This window comes from Camellia sinensis, chromosome 3 (genome assembly GCF_055761805.1).
Source record: "Camellia sinensis isolate YWXY chromosome 3, ASM5576180v1, whole genome shotgun sequence".
NCBI classification, from domain to species: Eukaryota; Viridiplantae; Streptophyta; class Magnoliopsida; order Ericales; family Theaceae; genus Camellia; species Camellia sinensis.
The window spans coordinates 175,265,769-175,285,072 of NC_138963.1; the positions used below are offsets into that span (position 1 = coordinate 175,265,769).

The 19,304-nt window shown below is 38.4% G+C and overlaps 1 protein-coding gene across 3 annotated transcripts; it reads right to left on the reverse strand.

Annotated features, from left to right (window-relative positions):
• Window positions 1-10,769: 10,769 nt before the first annotated feature.
• On the reverse strand, window positions 10,770-19,037 carry LOC145822929 (uncharacterized). 3 transcript variants are annotated; one of them, XM_082921494.1, is made up of 3 exons: window positions 18,751-19,030; window positions 11,791-12,599; window positions 10,770-11,708 (listed from the first exon to the last, which is right to left on the reverse strand). In XM_082921494.1, exons 2-3 carry the CDS (start codon window positions 12,268-12,270, stop codon window positions 11,151-11,153), a joined length of 1,038 nt encoding a protein of 345 aa, XP_082777620.1. In that variant the 5' UTR covers window positions 12,271-12,599; window positions 18,751-19,030; the 3' UTR covers window positions 10,770-11,150. The 3 variants fall into 3 exon arrangements, 2 of the variants coding, with proteins under 2 accessions (XP_082777620.1, XP_082777621.1); XM_082921495.1 differs by lacking the exon at window positions 18,751-19,030 and adding an exon at window positions 12,690-15,328; XR_014364791.1 differs by lacking the exons at window positions 10,770-11,708; window positions 11,791-12,599 and adding an exon at window positions 17,378-18,352 and having other exon boundaries at window positions 18,751-19,037.
• Between the last annotated feature and the right edge of the window lie 267 nt (window positions 19,038-19,304).

Here is a 19,304-nt window from a genome sequence, read left to right on the forward strand (position 1 = left end):
GGATCCTGGCTTGATCCAGATTGGTTCTACATTGTCTTCAGCGCGAGCGACTAGTTGCTTTCTTAAAAGATTTAAAAAAAAATGTTTTGCGCAGTCCTGCGAAGACTTGTGTGGAATCGCTCTTGAGATTGTGCAGCTTAGGATCGCTCTCAGCCTTGAGACTCAACCCCTCACTTTCAAACCTTGAACTTGGATTCAGAATGTTCAACGGTCAACTACAATGTGAGGCCCGGGTGGCCAGATTTAAAGCAGCCCTCGAACAAGAGGCAAGGAAGTCAGATCAAGAAGACCAGATGTCATCAAAAGAAGCTTGCAAAGCTAGATCATAAGCACCCCTGGAACTAGGGGCAAAGAATTTCAAATGTGCTCGAAGAGTCGAAGATGGATCATTCCACAAATCAAAGAAGGTCGGCAAGAGTGCCAAATCCCAGAGTGAGGAAAAAGAAAGTATTGCTGAAGAAAAAACTGAGTTCCGATCCACAACACTAGGGGCAAATTTTGCCCCCCATTGGATGGACTCCTGCATCGTCAGCGAACAGCAGCCATTCTCCTAGATTCAGATGACTTCGGGATCTCAAAACTATTTGACCTGGACAAAGCCACACTTTTACCCTTGAGAGGCTCGCTGGGCCGAAAACCCGGAAGGGCGACCCAGGCAAAAGTTAGAGCAAGAAAAAGAAGAAAAATTTCAAAAAAAGAAAAAAAAAACAAAAAAGAGAGAAGAAGAAGAAATTGAAAAGAAAAGATGAAAAAAAAAATGAAAAAATGAAAAGAATTGAAAAAAAAAAGAAAAAAAAAACAAAGCTCGCAAGGTTGAAAACCCGGAAGGGCGGCCTTGGCAAAAGTTAGAGCGTAAAAGGTGAAGGTTAAAATACCCGAGTGTACCTTAACCCAAACTACGTAAGGCTTGATTCCCATCTTTGGGATACGTAGGCAACTTCGTTCTGAAGTCCAGCCACAAACACTTCCAAATCAATTGTGTCCATGTAATGGTTTTGATCATCTTTGCCTTCTCTGTATCCGAGAGTTTGGTTGTGACCTTCACTGTGAAGACTGATTACAATGCGCTGTGGTGCCATTCAAACAAGGGGCAACTTTCCGTTGCCATTTAATGCGCTGCGGTGCCATTTAAACAAGGGGCAACTTTCCGTTGCCATGTAGCTCTCTTCGAGCAAGGGGCAGCTTTCCATTGTTTTGGATCCGAGGTCGTACATCTCAAGAGTAGGTTCCGTGCTCGTTGAGCATTGGCCATTTGCAAAAATAGTTTTTGAGAATTTTTACTGAGGTTGACTAATTCTCTCGAAAATTATTCCATTTTTCTAAAACTGGACCATTTTCTTGGACCCAAAAAGGAAAATTTTCAGTGCTCATAACCTGACTTGCATGATTTCAAATCAAAAATCGAACAAGCATGTTAATCTAACTCTCATTTTGGTCAAAATTGTTTTAGTAGAAAGCCAAAAACAAATATGGTCAAAATGATGAACTAGGGGCACAGTTGAGTCAGGCTTCCTGTCTTTCCCCCATTTTCAACATACTCGCCAAGAAGGGCCCTCTACCTGCCAGAAGAAGGCACAACTGAAGTTAACCACAAAGGACAGAAAGCTGTCACATCCTCCAAGCAACGAGGTATCAAGCCAAGTGCGAAGCACGAACTAGAATGGATCAAGATATCCCACTCCCTCATCTGGACAGATCTAACCACGTCCAAACTCCCCGACAGAGCATCATCAACCGATGTTAGCTGCAGATTTGCTACACATCCTGTTGTAGCACAACCCCTTTGTGGGAGAAACTCACTGTTGTCAGCAGAAGAAAGAGGATCTAGCAGAATGCTAGGGACATGAGCCCGTAACTTCCTGTTCATCCATCAACCACCCAGGGGAATGATGAAAAATGATAGATTGAAGAATAGAGAGATGTGTGATGAAAGAAAAAGTGATAAAAGGGCTTTTTCAGAAAAATAGAGATTGAGTGCCAGAGTGATGTGAGAATCGCAAATGAGAAAGGGTGGGAAGCAACACTCGGAGAAACTGGCTCCTCGCGAACTGAGAGGTCTCTCATCTTTGTAACACGTCAGTGTGTTGTGTCTCTTATTTTTTGTTTGTCTCGATTCTTGTTTTGAGTCGTTTCAAGTGTCTGTGTTTGTGTTTAGGTTGTTTACCTTTTGTTTTTCGTTGTTGAGTCGTTTTGACTGTGGTCAGTTGTAGGCTCGATACCCAATTGAGAACTCCTCTCACTTTCAAAAAAATCGTTTTGTGCTCAGAGTGCCGTGCCGTTCTCCGCATTTGTGCAAAACAAGATTTTGTTCTTTCAAAAACCGCAGGGTTCAACCCAGGTCACGTGAGAACAGTAAAACCAGGACCTATCTAAAGCTACATGGGTTTCGGACTACAAAGCAAAGAAAAGAGGAAATGTCGAGCATCTGAGTTTGTTTTAACTTCAGTAAGTTCCGAGATTGCATTCTGTGTGTACCTCTTCAGGTCTTGCCAATGCTCCGAAGTATGAGTGTGCCTCTACCTCAAGCTCAAGATCAAGTCTACTTCAAGCCAGAATGGCGATCAAAAGTGCTCTCCCTGAGTACCATTCTCTACCAGAGGCATCTTGGCTGTGTTCACAATGAGTTCCTAGAAGACCAACTGCGACGGTGGAAACTAGAGTTCGAATGACTGTTGCCTAGAACGCAAAGGTTCGGGATTTCCGAGACTAAAGTCTGGTTTAAATACCCAAGGGTGTATCTTCGACTTGAAATCTGTATGGAAGCCCATAGGTTGAGATAGCATGTATGCACCTCAATTCTGGATACCGAACCAACCTAGTCTGTCACCCTGTTGGAGAATAGGGAAAGTTGTGAATATGATCAGGAAGAAAGGCAGCATCCAAAGTGTTCTACGTGAAGAACCCTTGTCAGCATTTCAGAACCTTTATACTGTGATTTGAAGGTAAAGTGTTCGAAGAGCACAAGGGGAGATCCCCATCGGAGAAGAGCGGTTCACCGCCACTCACCTCATGAGGTGCTTTCTAAAGCGCTGCTTTGCCCATTTATTGCTTTCCTTAAGCATCATGCATTGTAATGCATTGTACCTATCAAGTTTCTTTCTCATTCATGCACGATATTGTATGTACGGTTCATTCAAAGAAGTTCCGTTTGAAATCATTCATTTAGTGTATCAATCACACTCCATTCAGTTAGTGTATCAATCACACTTCATTTATTTAGTGTATCAATCACACCTCATTCACCTTTAGTGTATCTATCACACTTTCTTACTTCACTTTTGTGTATCTATTACACTCTCACTCAATGTATCAATCACACTTCATTTCCTTCATTCAATTAGTGTATCAATCACACTTCATTTATTTAGTGTATCAATCACACTCTCTTCACTTAGTGTGTCAATCACACTTCTTTCATTTTGTGTATCTATCACATACATTCTCGTTTTGTGTATCCATCACACACTTCATTTACTTTAGTATATCCATCACACACGTCATTTACTTTAGTGTATCCATCACACTTCATTATCTTTAGTATATCAATCATACTCTGTTCACTAAGTGCATCTATCACACTTCGTGTTCACATTTAGCATATCAATCATACTTGTTCACTAAGTGCATCTATCACACTTCGTGTTCACATTTAGTATATCAATCATACTCTGTTCACTAAATGCATCTATCACACTTCGTGTTCACATTTAGCATATCAATCATACTTGTTCACTAAGTGCATCTATCACACTTCGTGTTCACATTTAGTATATCAATCATACTCTGTTCACTAAATGCATCTATCACATTTTGTGTTCACCTTTAGTGTATCCATCACACTTGTTCACTTAGTGCATCTATCACATTTTGTGTTCACCTTTAGTGTATCTATCATACTTGTTCACTAAGTGCATCTATCACACTTCGTGTTCACATTTAGTATATCAATCATACTCTGTTTACTAAGTGCATCTATCACACTTCATGTTCACATTTAGTATATCAATCATACTTTGTTCACTAAGTGCATCTATCACACTTCGTGTTCACATTTAGTATATCAATCATACTTGTTCACTAAGTGCATCTATCATACTTCGTGTTCACCTTTAGTGTATCCATCACACTTGTTCACTTAGTGCATCTATCACACTTTGTGTTCACCTTTAATGTATCCACCACACTTGTTCACTTAGTGCATCGATCACACTTCGTGTTCACCTATTGTGTATCTATCACACTTGCTCACTTAGTGCATCGATCACACTTTGTGTTTGCCTTTTGTGTATCCATCACACTTTGCTCACTTCATTCATTTAGTGTATCAATCACACTTTGTTCATATAGTGTATCTATCACACACTCGCTTTGTACCTATCACACTGTGCTCACCACACTCGCTTAGTGTATCTATCACGCGCTCAGCTACTGTATCTATCACATTTTGCTTCATATAGTGTATCTATCACATTTTGCTTCATATAGTGTATCTATCACATGCTCACTTTGTGTATCTATCACACATTCGCTTTTTGTGTCCATCACACTATGCTCACCACATTCGCTTTGTGTATCAATCACACACTCTCGCTTTGTGTATCTATGATACCTTGTTCACTTAGTGCATCTATCACACTTTGTGTTCACCTTGTTTGTGTATCCATCACACTACATCCGCTTTGTGTATCTACCACACATGCTCACTTTGTGTATCTATCACACGTTCGCTTTGTGTATCTATCACATATGCACACTGTATTCGCAGTGAGAATTGCAGTAATTCTCTTACACCCTTTCTACATTGTAATATAGCTTGGTTTCTACTTGCTTAAAACTGTTGCATTGTTATGCTTCGTTACAGCTTTCTTTGCATGATCATAAGTTATGCTCGGCTTTGTGCATTGTTCTTGCATTTCGCCCCTGCCCTCGGGCGCATATCTTTGTCTGTAGCTTGTATGCTTTGTCTAAGTCTTCGGCCTTGTCAAAAATGGGTCGTCTCTGGGCTTTGACATTCACTCCCGTCATTATTATGACTTTCGAGTTCTGTCAAAGAGGGGCAACTGTAGACACCCCATTTTTGACCGTCCTCAAGACTTGGACGTCACCGCTCGAACACTCGGTGATTACTCATGTTTGTGTTTCGTTTTGAGTTCCCGGAGGTCTCGGCTACGCGCCTTGCCTCAAGATCTCTCAACTCGACTGTTCTGTGTTTGGTTTTGCACCAAACACTTGTGTTTTTGCTTCTGAGGGTAGAAAGTAGCTTGTTAGCTACCCCTGACACCCATCGGCCTTGGTTTGAGGCCACCGGTCATGTTTTGAGGCTACTGGCCATTGGTGAATTATATCATTAGCCGATCGACACTCAGTATGGCCGGCCGACCATCTGTTTGGCCGGTAACATCCTTTTCTGGCCGGTAGCACCTTTTTACCTTTTTCAGGCATGGTGCATGCCAGCTGTGCCAGCTGGAATGCACCAAACCTACCCCGGGGCATACATGTGGCTGTTTTGCCCTTTTTGCCCCCTTTTGGTCAAAGCTTCTTGAGGAAGCTTGACCCTTTGTCAAAGCTTCCTCAAGAAGCTTGCCAGCTGTCCTAGCTTCCTCAGGAAGCCTTGCCCCCTTTGACCCCTTTTTGTTTAGCTTCTCTAAGAAGCTTCAAAGCTTTCCCTTGTCTATATAAGAGACCTCACTTCTCCTTTGATGGGGTTGAGAAAAAAAGAAACCAGAGCTTATACATATATTCTGATATAAATCACTCTCTCTCTATATATATATATATATATTTCCCTCTTTCTCATCTTTTGTGTGTGTTTTGTGGCCTAAAACTGTGTTTTGACCTTAGTTTTGCACTAAAACACACACCATTACACCACACTTCGACCTTGAGAGGCTTAGAGGGTTTGTTTTTGAGTTTTTGGACTGGTTTTGATCATAGGAAGGTGGCTGATCTTGCTGTTCCTCAAGGGTTCTTCAAGGGTAACATTCTTACTTTAGATTCCCCAATTTTGCACTAGATTTTTGCCTACCTTGCTTGCTGTTTTAGACTTTGTGTATAACTAGAAAAAGACTTGTATTTTCATGCTTGAGATCTTTCATTAAGGTCATTTGGTTGTTTGGGGTCGACCTCCCCTTCTTAGGCTTCTTTTGGCCTCTTTTTGTGCTCTTTTGTTAGGCTTTGGTTACTCTTATGTATTGGCTTTCTCACCACTGAAATCCAGTGGATTTTCAGTGGTGAAGAAGGGGTTTTGAGGTTTTTCTTAGGGGAAGGACACCCCTCTCCCTTGGTCTCTCTTTTGTTTGCATATTTGGCTCAATATGGTAGCATGCATGCCTAGTCTTGCTTGGCTTTATTTCAGAGCTTATTTGGTGCTCATTTAGCATATATTGTCTCTGCCTCATGTTGGTTTTTTGGCCTTTTGCATGTATAATACACTTGCTTTGAAATCCCATCATTTGGCTTAAAGTGTATCATGTTGTAGCATATCATTTGAGCATGTTTTTGGCTTGGTCCTAAGAAGGTTTTAGTATTATTTTTCCATGCTTAAGGTCTGTTGGTTACTGATTTGGTCATGCTTGACATGTTTGATGTGGTTGCTATGCATTTTGGCTTGTGAGCCCAAAGTGTGTGAGTTATAAACATGCCCTAGTTGGCCTATTTCAATGAGTTGGAGTCATTTGCCATGTCATTTCAGTCCCCAAACCATGCTTGTATGCCTGCATTCATCACCTCTTTCATGCTTTGAAGATGCGTCCTTTTATGCCTTGAAATGAGCATTGTGCATGCCTAAGTGTTTAAGCCTTCGGGGCTGCCATATCAGAGGGTTTTAGGACTTATTTCAATGCATCCAACTCTGTTTTTGGTTGTATAGCTCATGCCATGTTGGCTTAGGGTAGTGGTAGTAGAATACCCCTTGGTTATGCCTTAATCTTGGGCCTATTGGTGTGTACGCTTACATGAGTATTTGTTCATCATTTTAAGCATCTTTTGTCACTATTTTGGGGTGGGCTGAGGTCTGCCCCTTCGCATTGCATTATTCATGTTGCATCTTTGAGCCAAATTTGTATACATGCATTGTATTGCTTGGCTTGGGGTGTCAAACAAAGCATGAGGGGAGAGGTGTGTTCATACCCAAAGTGACGAAACACATCTCAACCCTTGGTCGTCGATCCCCTTGACCTCAATATGAAAGGGTGTTAGCATTCATTTGTGTGTTGCATACATTTACATTAAGTCGCAAACTTGGCCTCTTAGGCCATCATGCATCGAGATGCACAATTGATGGTCCGAGGGTCGAGGACCACGCTCCCTTGAGTTCATTGCATGATAGGGAGTGTAACCATGCACACATTTGTTTGAAAATTCCATGCCATACACTGCTTGCCCTCTGCTGCTATCAGCTGCAGGTTTCAGCAGGAAGAATCGGCCGGCCGGCAGTGTTGGGTGCCGACCGGCAAAACATGTTTGGCCGAGAGCATGAGATTTGGCCGATAATCCCATTCCCATGGCCGGTGGCATTTTGTTCCGGCCGGTGACACTCCAAAGCACTCAAGGAGTGATTCAAAGCAGTTTTGGAAATTTATGTGATCCTCAGAGGGGCAAGGCAGTGTAAACAAAGGCGACAGTGCTATGGCAACGAGTTTCCGGGCGAGACGAGTCAAGCATGCATCATCCGCGCACCTCGAGGCGGGACTGCGGCCACCTTTCTTCTGCATTTAATTTGTTAATTAATTAGAAATTTTTGTAATTAATTATTTAGCTTGAGAGTTAATCAATTAGGTGGTTTGTAATATTTATTCGGTCCCTCCGAGCGAGAGCGAATTTGTAATAAGTGTGGGTGCGTGTGTGCATGTCTTCCAACCCCACGTCTTTCTTCCCTTTTATTTTACCATCTTTCGATGGTTAGTCTAGGGCATGTTTAAATTAGCATACCTTATGCTATGCATACGTGCATCCATACATTTGTCTTGCATGCACCGGGCTCGGCGCATCGTACTAACTGCATTGTATTTCAATTCTAAGTTGAATACATGTTAGTTGTAGCATCATCATATGCCATATTGGAATAGCCGAGCCTATTGTAGTTACATCTTGCATGTGATGCATTAGTCATTTTAACATGAACTAGGATCATGCATGATTACTAACTAGTTCATTGTTTTGGCACGGAGTACTAGGTGAGTATTTATGCTTTAGCATTTCGCATGAGTGTGAATGTTAACATGACAGCATGCTTACCATGAGGCTACTTGCTTATGTGATATAACTGCTTGAATGCCTGTGGGTGAAGGTTGGATTGCATGAATTGGGACAATTCATCGAAATCTGTATTTTAGCCTACTTGCGAGTAGCAAACTTCAAACCATTTTTCAAACAAACGGATATGCAATGCTTTGTTCCAAATTAGGCGATTTGGTCTATACTTGTTTGCTGTACGCATAAAATAGTAATTCTAGGCTAATAACCGGAATAAGAACACATAACGTTTTCAAAATCGGATATCATGGTTAATAGAGGCCGATCTTCGGATCGGGCGAGAGGGGGTGCTCATAGCTGATCTTCCCCAATCGTACCCAAGTTCCCGAGCCGAGGCAACTTTGGTGATGACGGACACGTGGCCTTTGGCACCGAGTCAGGGTTTCCTAAATTTCCCAAAATAAAATATTTAGGTGGCGACTTTGTATCTGGCAAAGCAGTCCATGTTTGGCACTTCTTTTCAAAAATCTGTTTCTCAAAACGATTTGCCGGATTTGGACTCTTTGGTTCAAATTAAGAACCGTGACAATTTGAGAGTCCTGAACTGTAGTGAGCCCAAAACGAACAGAACGGGACTTATCCTCCTGGGGCGTTCGGGGACGTCTACAGCGACAGATTACTTTACGAAGTGGATAGAAGCGGAACCTCTTGCCAAAATCCGAGATGTTGACGTCAAGAATTTCATATGGAGAAATATCATCACCAGATTTGGCATTCCATGGGCAATAGTTGCCGACAACGGAACGCAGTTTGACAGCAAACTTATCAAAAACTTTTGTGTGAAATTCAAGATAAAGAATTACTTTTCAACACCAAGTTTTTTCCAAAGCAATGGGCAAGCAGAGGCATCCAACAAAGTAATCTTGGATGGGATAAAGAAAAGACTGCTGGCAGCAAAAGGAAAGTGGGTAGACGAATTATCCAATGTACTTTGGGCATATCGGACTACGCCGAGAAGATCGACAAGAGAAACCCCCTTTGCCATGGCCTACGGCACAGAAGCAGTCATCCCACTGGAGATTGGCATCCCAGGAATCAGAACCGAGGGAGTAGAGAATGGGACTAATGACATACTTCTAGCCCGAGATCTGGATCTCTTAGAAGAAAGGAGGGAGAAAGCTGCAATTCAGCTCACAGCATACCAGCAGCAACTTGTTAGAGCTTACAATAAGAAGGTCAATCCAAGGGATTTTCAGGTCGGTGACCTAGTCCTAAGAAAAGTTGTTGGCAACAAGAAGGATCCAAGAGAGGGCAAGCTTGGCCCAAACTGGGAAGGTCCCTACAGAATTACTTCGGTATTGGGCAATGGAGCATACCGGCTTGAAGATAACGAGGGCAAAGCATTGCCAAGACCTTGGAACACTTGTAATTTAAAAATTTTCTATCATTAGATGTTCCTTGTTATTATTCATCAATAAAATTTTAGTAGAGTTCTCCAAAGACTTGTAAATTGTCAAAAGATGCATAATAATTGTTTCTGAATAATGAGAACCCAAGTGGAACTCAGGTTCACGTTGGGGGCAGAGAGAAGACAGTAATGCTTAACGCTTGTTGAAATTTGTAGCAATTTACAAGTTGAAGTTAAGCCGAGATAATTGTTTATCTTCACTTGTTGAAATTTGTAGCAATTTACAAGTCGAAGTTAAACCGAAGCAATGCTTAACGCTTGTTGAAATTTGTAGCAATTTACAAGTTGAAGTTAAGCCGAGATAATTGTTTATCTTCACTTGTTGAAATTTGTAGCAATTTACAAGTTGAAGTTAAACCGAAGCAATGCTTAACGCTTGTTGAAATTTGTAGCAATTTACAAGTTGAAGTTAAGCCGAGATAATTGTTTATCTTCACTTGTTGAAATTTGTAGCAATTTACAAGTTGAAGTTAAACCGAAGCAATGCTTAACGCTTGTTGAAATTTGTAGCAATTTACAGGTTGAAGTTAAGCCGAGATAATTGTTTATCTTCACTTGTTAAAATTTGTAGCAATTTACAAGTTGAAGTTAAACCGAAGCAATGCTTAACGCTTGTTGAAATTTGTAGCAATTTACAAGTTGAACTTAAGCCGAGATAATTGTTTATCTTCACTTGTTGAAATTTGTAGCAATTTACAAGTTGAAGTTAAGCCGAGATAATTGTTTATCTTCACTTGTTGAAATTTGTAACAATTTACAAATTGAAGTTAAACCGAAGCAATGCTTAACGCTTGTTGAAATTTGTAGCAATTTACAAGTTGAAGTTAAACCGAGATAATTGTTTATCTTCACTTGTTGAAATTTGTAGCAATTTACAAGTTGAAGTTAAGTCGAGATAATTGTTTATCTTCACTTGTTGAAATTTGTAGCAATTTACAAGTTGAAGATAAACCAAAGACAAGAAAATTACCGAGGTATATTATCAGGTGGCATAACCGAGGTATGTTACACCGAGAAGATTGTACAAAGAAGAATGAGTACATATATGCAGAATACTCTAAGTATAGAATCATATGAAGACAAAGACGAGAAGATGGAAGTACAAGCATTCAATAAAGGAAAAACCTTGTATTAACATTCAAAGAAAAAAGGGGGGCATATCGGCCATACAAAGAACATATATTGTTCCCTAAGATAAAGAAACAAGAAAACACAAATAAGAAGAAGACTTAAAGCTAAGGCTCTTCTCCACCAGATTGTTGCATTTGAAGATCAGATACCACCTCGGCCTCCTTTTCTGCTGCTATCTCGGCGTCAATTTCTTGAAGAGTTTCTTCAATTATCTTGACCTCAGAAGGGATGTCGGCTGGTGCAATCTCAGAAACAGCCTCTATGGGAACCAAATCACCTTCATCGTCCTGAGTCAAGTCTAAGACTTGCTCATTCTGAGGAGGGGACTTGGCCCCATCAGCGTCTTTGGATTTTCTAATCAAAGCCTCGTCCTTTTCCTCCTCGGCCTCATCCTCAGCATCAGATTCGCCGACATCTTCACTTGGAGTTGGGGCTGGAGGAAATGGCAAGGGAATGGCATCGGCCTTGCGCAAAGGAGAGTCATCAGGAACATTAAGCTTTTTAATAAGGGACATCCAACCAAGGGTGAAACCCTTGTTGCCTCATTCACTTGTTTTTCGTAAGCCTCAGTAACATCGGCCATACCCTGTGAGTACGCCTTTTCGTCAGCATCTTTGATTTTAGCTTCTTTGGTGGCCAGGGCCTCCTGAAGCTCTTTTTCAGTTTGGGCCATTTTTTCCTCGGCCTCTCTCCTTTGCGATTCGGCCACCTTCCTAATGGCCTCAGCAGCCTCAGCCTTTTCTTCGGCTTCGGTCTGAGCCTTGATGGCTTCCTCTGCTTGGTCTTCCAGTTTCTTCATTTTTGACTGGAAGCCTTTGTTGGTCTTTTGGAGGGAAGAGAACTCCCTCTTCATCTCAACAAGCCTTTCCCGATTTTCGAAAGACTGCATTGAAAATGAGTAGGCATGCTGGATGGCCTAAAAGAAAACAGAGGTATTAAAGAATATTCAAAGTATGAAATAAAGAAAGAGAAAAATTTACCAAATAGAAGACATTTACCTGAACAGAATGTTGAAGCATTAGGGCATAATTCTCATACTCGCTAAAGCCAGCATTTCGCTCCAAATCCCCTGGCAGAAGCAGAGCGGTACTGAGTGCTACGCCGATATTGATATCATCGGCACTGTCAGTGGTTAGGACTGGCTTGTCCTCTAGAGTAATTTTTGGGGTCCAATGGGCACCGCTCTGTTTGGACCCCGAAGCCATCGCGGAGGAAGACCTCGGCTTTTTGGATTTTGGGGATTCTGATGGTTGTGTTTTAGAGCGCTTCTTCCCAGCAGAGGGTTGAGGTTTGTCGCTCTCAGCCAACTTTGATATAGGCAAAGCATCCTCAGACTCAGTCTGAGTAACTTTAGCCTTTGGTTGGGCCTTCTTAACTCTTTTTGGCTTAGGTGGAGGAAGGGTTTGTGCCAGCTGATCATCAACCGATAATGGAATGTCAGCTAGGAGGTCTTTAATAACTGGCTTTGCACGACCCATCTGGGATGTAAGAACAAGACGTCAGCGACGCTTTCTTTAGGATGGTGGAATAAGGTATGGAACCGAGGTCGACGACTGTTCTGCTGGATCAGAGGTTGATCCTTGGTCTGTTCGCGATGTTGATGCAGCTGGAAAAGTTGTAGCAGAGGGAGAAGATGAACTCTTCTTCTTCTTTTTTCTGGGAACGTTGGGGAGAGCTGATTTGTATGTTGGGATGAAGTTGAGAAGTAGGGGTGCCTTTTGCTTCTCAACTGGCAGGCCCAGTAATTTCTTTAAATCCTTGCTAGGAACAAAGGATTGGCAAAAGTTTTTTGGCGGCTGAGGAAGAACTGCAAAAGCAAAGACAAAGCAGACATTAGGAAACAGATAAAGTATACAAGACTTTAAAGGTAAAACAAGTATGAATGCAGGGCTCTTACCATTACCCTCTATAAAAACTGAACGTGGGAGAGGGAAGAGGTGAAGGTCTTCATTTAGGGCAAACTCCCAGTTTCCCGAGGTAATGAAATAATCATCCCCAGCCCCCTTGTTGGAGTCTGGGAGGTCGGCTACAATTTTGAATTCTGTGGACCTCGGCTTAAGGTAATAAATATAGCCTTTTTCTTTCAAGTTAAGGCCACACATGGTATAACAATATTGGATGTCGACAAGGGTGATCCTAGCGTTTTCCTGTTTAGCTAGGGCTATGATACCAAAGATCACTCGATATGAATTGATTGTCAGTTGCATAGGGTTCAACTTATAGTAATGGAGAACCTCACGAAACAAAATGTTTAATGGAAGCCGAAGTCCACATTCTATAAAGGCGACTACAGGGAAGGGCATGGAGTTTTCGGTAGGCATGATGGAGTCATCATCCCCAGCCAACGTCGGCTGGGATCTCAAATTCCTGTCTAAAGTATTCTAGTTTGGAGGGGTTGTTTACCCTATGTTTCCACATACCCATGATATCGGCTTAATCTTAGAAGGTGGGTCTCAGAAGATGTTTTTGAAAGGTTATTGGGACCTTGGCAAACAGTAAGGTAGGTGCAGGTTTTAGTTTTTTCCTAAGTTATGGGTTCTACAGACAAATCCTAGACCTAAATCTATGGAAACACGGATTCAAAGCAAGAATCTGGAAAAGATGCAAAAAACAAGAAACAAAAACGAAGTTTCAGAAATAAGAATTGAGATGGGCTATCAAGAACATGAAGAATACAAGAGTATATGGCTAAGAACAGTGGCAAAAGTGTAAAGATGTGGTGAAACAGTGCGTGTGTTCAAAATATGGGCAAAGGCAAAATCATGGATAGATGCAGTCAGATGTACGATTGATGAGTTAAAAAAGCTTGAAACAGTACAGTAATGGTGACAGCAAAAGAAGAAGAAATATCAGGGAATTGAAAACGAAAAGAATAGTAGCTTATTAGGAAAAGGGAAGCCGGAAAGGGATTTGCCGATGTCCTACGACGGTTGCAGGAGCAGAAGACCGGTGGAAATGTCGCCGGAAAGGAAGAACGGAGAAGGTTGCAGAGCTTTTGAAGCTTGAGCGATGGAGGGTTTCGAAAGCTAGAGAGAGATAACAAGAGAATTCAGATGCAAAAGTGAAGAGACAGAAAAAAGGGGAAAAGTTTTTGATTAAACAGAAACGGCGGCAAAGCAATCAATACGCCTAGAAGAACGAGGGCGTCAGACGGCGTACATGATGAAAGAGGCGGCTAACTGGCACGTCACATGTACGGACCAGTAAGAAGGAAACGTGTGGCTGAAACGGTTGGGTTGAAATGCATGACAGCTCATGCGCGTGAGAAGTTCCTGAAAAATCTTGACATTTTAGGGAAAGCATGTCGGCCAGAAATGAATGATCTCGACTGTCAAATTTTAGGCTGATTTACTGGAAGAAAATACATATATAGGTTCCATCACCTCAGAATGCCGAGGTAATAGAATCTAGGGGGCAGTTGTGGGGATGTATTTTCTGAATACATCTACGTGGCAAAGTGACGCCGACGTGTCAGCCAACGTGCCACGTGTCTTGGTTGTTATGCCGAGGTTATCTTGGCAAGGCCGAGGTTATCTCCAAAGATATCGGAATCTGAGATAAATGGATAAAAGATAAGGGACAAGAGTCCTAGAGTAAAAAGGAGACTTAGCCAAGATAAGGATAAACCTCTTAGAGAGTTTATCATTATCTCTTGAAGTGTCCAAAGTAAGTACTGAATTAGAGTCCATAGAAGTCAGGCTTCTTGTGGGACTAGGATTAAGTAAACTATAAAAGAGAGGCACCCCTGTGGGTCTAAGGTATGCAGTTTACGCTTTGAGTAGTGAGTTTAGCACTTGATTATCTTTGAGAGATATACTGACTTGATCGTCGGAGTACCCCCTGGTGGAAGAGCCACCGCCGGAGCCTTTTCTTTCTATTGCAGGTTAGCTGAAACCATCTATTCTGCCAGTGCTCTCCAGCTGATTACTAGGCGGGCAGTGTGGTCAGAAAATCACCCACACACATATCTTTAAAATTAATGTTATTATAGATAATACCTTAATAATTTCACATAAGATTTATTTCACACTATATAAACAACGTAAAATTTATTATTTGAACTAACGTATTTATTGTTTGAATTTTTTTTTTTTAAAGAAAGTTAAAACAAATGAACTTCTTTATTTATTTATTTTTAAACAAAATGAACTTCTTGGATCTATGGAACAATACTTGAATATTGCATATATTTGTGCTTTGGGTCATGTTTTACTCTATAATTTGGATATGTTTCAATACTTTATGTTTTCCTCTATAATGTGAGAGAATCTTAAGCATTTTGTATTTGGTTTAACAATATATATATATATATATATATATATAAATCTATAATAATAAAAAAATTAGAGATTAACGTATTATATCTCACATGTGTTATTAAACCCTACCTTAGATCAATAAATGTGTTCAAACAATAAATAGAAATTCAATTTGTTATAAAAAGAGAATCATTGCTCATTTCATTTCATAGAACCAAAACCTTTATAATGACAAGCATATATATAATAAAATAACCACATATTACCTTATCTAAAACAAAGAAAAAAAAAACCCAACAAATTGATCACCATCAAACAGTATACTAAATTAAATATAATCATTTATTTGAAAATTACAAAACAAAATATAAAAGATGCCAATTTTTTTTTTTTTTTTTTTTTTAAAAGACCACCAATTTTATGAATACCAATTTTGAGAAATGCATATAGATATTTGATTTTTTTTTCCCTATTTGGAGAAATTTTTCCTCTCTGCATTTTCTTTATTTTATACTTTTCATTCTTTTTTCTATTTATTCTCTTGTGTAAATTACAAATACACTTTCTGAGGTTTACTTAAAATATGAATTATCCCCTGTAATTTGAAAAATTGCAAATACCTCATTGCCAGAATTTTTCATTTAACAGAATTAATTGAAAAAGTGAAAATTCTAACTGTTCACCTATACAATAATAAAATTATCTGAATTATTAATCGAAATAAAATTTTAATATTATTAAAAACTGTTAATTAATTTGATGATTTATTAATAAAATGACATATTTGTTATGAAATTAGAAACTTTAAGGGACATAATATAATTTTTAGAACCAAGAGATGTGCTTGTAATTTACTCTTTTCTCTCATTCATTTTTTTCATAGTGCCACTACAAGTTGCAACCAATAGCAACACCACATAGTTTATTATTATTATTTGTTCTCTTTCCTCACGCTCTTTTCTCTGTTTCTTCAGTAGTTTTTCTCTTTCATCAATGCTAGCTAGTATCACCCACTACCATAGCAAGTTATCAAACATGATTTTTTTTTTAAATAAATATAATAACATTTCATATTTATTATTTACAAAAAACAAAAAAATTCATATTTATAATAAAAAAAAATTGACTTATAAAAATTACCAAATGCTACCTCATAAATAAATATATATATATATATATATATATATATAAAATCATTTTTATCTTTTCACAATCCTATATTATTTTCAAATTTTAACTTTCATTTCTAAGTATTTCAATTTCTAGTCAATGGATAATAGAAAAAAAGAGTCAATATTTCTCAACTTATTAACAAATTTTTTTAAAATAAATATAAAAGTGAAAAATATCTAATCACATTATAATAAATATAAATTAGTTGATAGAGAATGAAAGATAAATGAATTATTTGAGAATAATAAACTATTTAAATTTGTCATTTCTTACATCTAATTAAAATGAAATTTTACTTGAAGAAAGAAATTATTTGAAAAAAATAAAATATGCAAATAATTTTTTATTTATTACATCTAAAATCTATATCTCCATCTTTGTTTCTCTCATTTAAATTATTTTTATTAAATTAAATCTTAAAATTAATTCAAACATAAAACATGGATATTCTTTCTTAACTTTCATTAATGGTTGATTTTTTTTTTAATTTTTTTATATAAAAGTTCAAAAACCTATAACCGAAAAAATACAAAGTCAAGGAAATAAAAAAAATTATGAGACATAAAATGATAACTTAATATATAGGTAAATTACACTTAATAAAATGATAACCTAAAGGGTATTATAGTCATTTGTACAACCAAGTTAACACCGTTTGGGCTAAATTAATGGGAGAGAGGAATCTTGACAATGTCAAAAAAAGTAAAAGAAGTTTCTGTAATTATTGAAATTACAATAGAGATTCCTGTAATTGTTAAAAACTTCATGGGAAGTAACTATAATTTACCATTGATATAATAAAATGCACCGTAAAACAAACCTGGTGGTTGAATCTCATTAGTAATTACTAAATTATGTTTGATGATGGTTACATTTTTTATGGATCAGTACGAAAATAGTTGTAAATATCAACAAAATTACATTGACAATCAATTAGGTAAGAAAGATCAACAATGCATATTTGCAATTCCAACATTTTCAATTACTCATGGTTTTAAATAACAGAGATTAGTGATATGATTATATATTAACTACTATCAGAACATAACGGCCAATATATTATTAAATAACAATATTAAAATATCAAAATCCCCTTACATAACAAGTGATATAGTACTTAATAGACAGTGTCTAAAACCTGCAATTACAAGAAACAACACATAATGAAAAAAATAAATAAATAAGATTTTTAATAAGAAAAAGAAGAAAATATTTTGTTTTGACCTTTTACAATAATTCACCTCTTATTTTTTTTATCAGTAAAAAAAAAATTTATTGATAAAAATAACATATACTACAAATGTAATTACATCAACAAAAGGAAAACAAGAGAGAAAAAAATCATAGCATAGTTTCCTAATCTTAATTAAATTGTCACCAAAAAGAAGGACAAATCATTTATTAGCTCAAGTCAAGAGAGTTGACCAGTGACAATCAGAAAAAGAAAGCAGAAACAAACAAACAACTTCCAACAGACAACAAACAATATTTTTTTTTTTTTTGAACTGGACAACAAACAATATTGATCATATTTTTTTGCTCATCTTTACTTTTCAACCACCAACAATTAAAAAATAAAAAATAAAAAGCGGGTGAGTTAGAGAGGAAAAACAAAAAGAATTACCAGTGAATTGTGACCATAGTTCTAAAGATCGGTCGATATGTTACGTATCGAAAAAATAGAGTATCGCGATGGATACAGAGCGATATATCACTGAGATTGAAAATCGCAGGAGTATTAGCCGAGTCCCGGTACGTATCGGCCTGTAAGCGTTATACAAGCCGTTGCACAAGCCGCGACGGGCCGATACTCATCGGTTCGGACCGTTACGAGAAAGAAAAAGTTGAAAAACTTTTGAAATAATTTTTAAAATTTCACAGCCGCGACACCCGATTCTCGATACGTACCGATCGATACTATGGATACCGATACTCCGCGATCGATACCGTTACGTTACCCGATTCCGCAATTTAGAACCTTGATTGTGACACCATAATCGCCCTGATTATGAACATTAATAAAAGCTGTATCACCTTTCCGTACATGAATAGCAGGCCCCGGAAAGCTGCCATTCACAGTCAAGACGCTATTCGTTATGCATAGCTTCGTAAAATTTGTCTCCTTTAACTACAACCCAACACAAACACATCCAATGTTATGTATAATTAAATATTTCGCTTAAAATCTGCAACTCCTACATGATTTTTTTTACGTGACACCAATTAATCTCATTTATACACATTGAAAACAAAATAAATCCAATAATATCCATTCTCTAAAATTTTACATTGATTGATACTTGAAGTACTAATTAATCTTTGAAGTCACATATAATCAGCTGGTAAAACTCTTGCATTATGTACACTATGTGATAGTGTGACTACTGGGACTTTTGAAACTGTAAAGTTCATACAAATTTTGTTGGTGTCTTTATAACTGAGTGACCGTGCCTGTCAGTCCGACTAACTGTCTGTGTGTGTGTGTGTGTGGTGGTGGATTTGAAAGGTGAGAAAATCTTCACTCACCATGAAATCATAAAAGTGGTCTTTGGCTCTGACCATGGAAGTGAAGGAGAGAAGGAGAAGAAGAACCCTAGTTAGAACCATTTGAGACTGTGAAAGAAGAGAACCCATCATCATCTTCTTCATGGAAAATTGTGTCTGGTTTTTGATGATATATACTGTGATTAAGCTAGAGGAAAACACATAAGACGTGTGTTTGTATTCAATATATATATATAGGGAGAGAGGCTCTTTTGACTTAGATTTTGGTGGAACAACGGTTGAGATTGATAGGTGGAGTCATGCATGCACGCAAGCAAGCACGCACGCACGCGGGAGGTTAATTCCCCCCCCCCCCCCCCCCCCCCCTATTTATTAGCTCATATACCACCAAAAATAGTAAATAAAAATTGAAAGAGTAATGATATACAAATAAAATTAGGAGAAATTATAATTTTTTTAAAAAAAATTGAGTAATGATTCATTCCCCCTTTTCTCCCCACCCCCTTTGACCCCCTCTCTCTCTCATTGGTTACCTTTTCTTTTTCTTTTTCTTTTTTTTCCTGCTCCTCCAATCA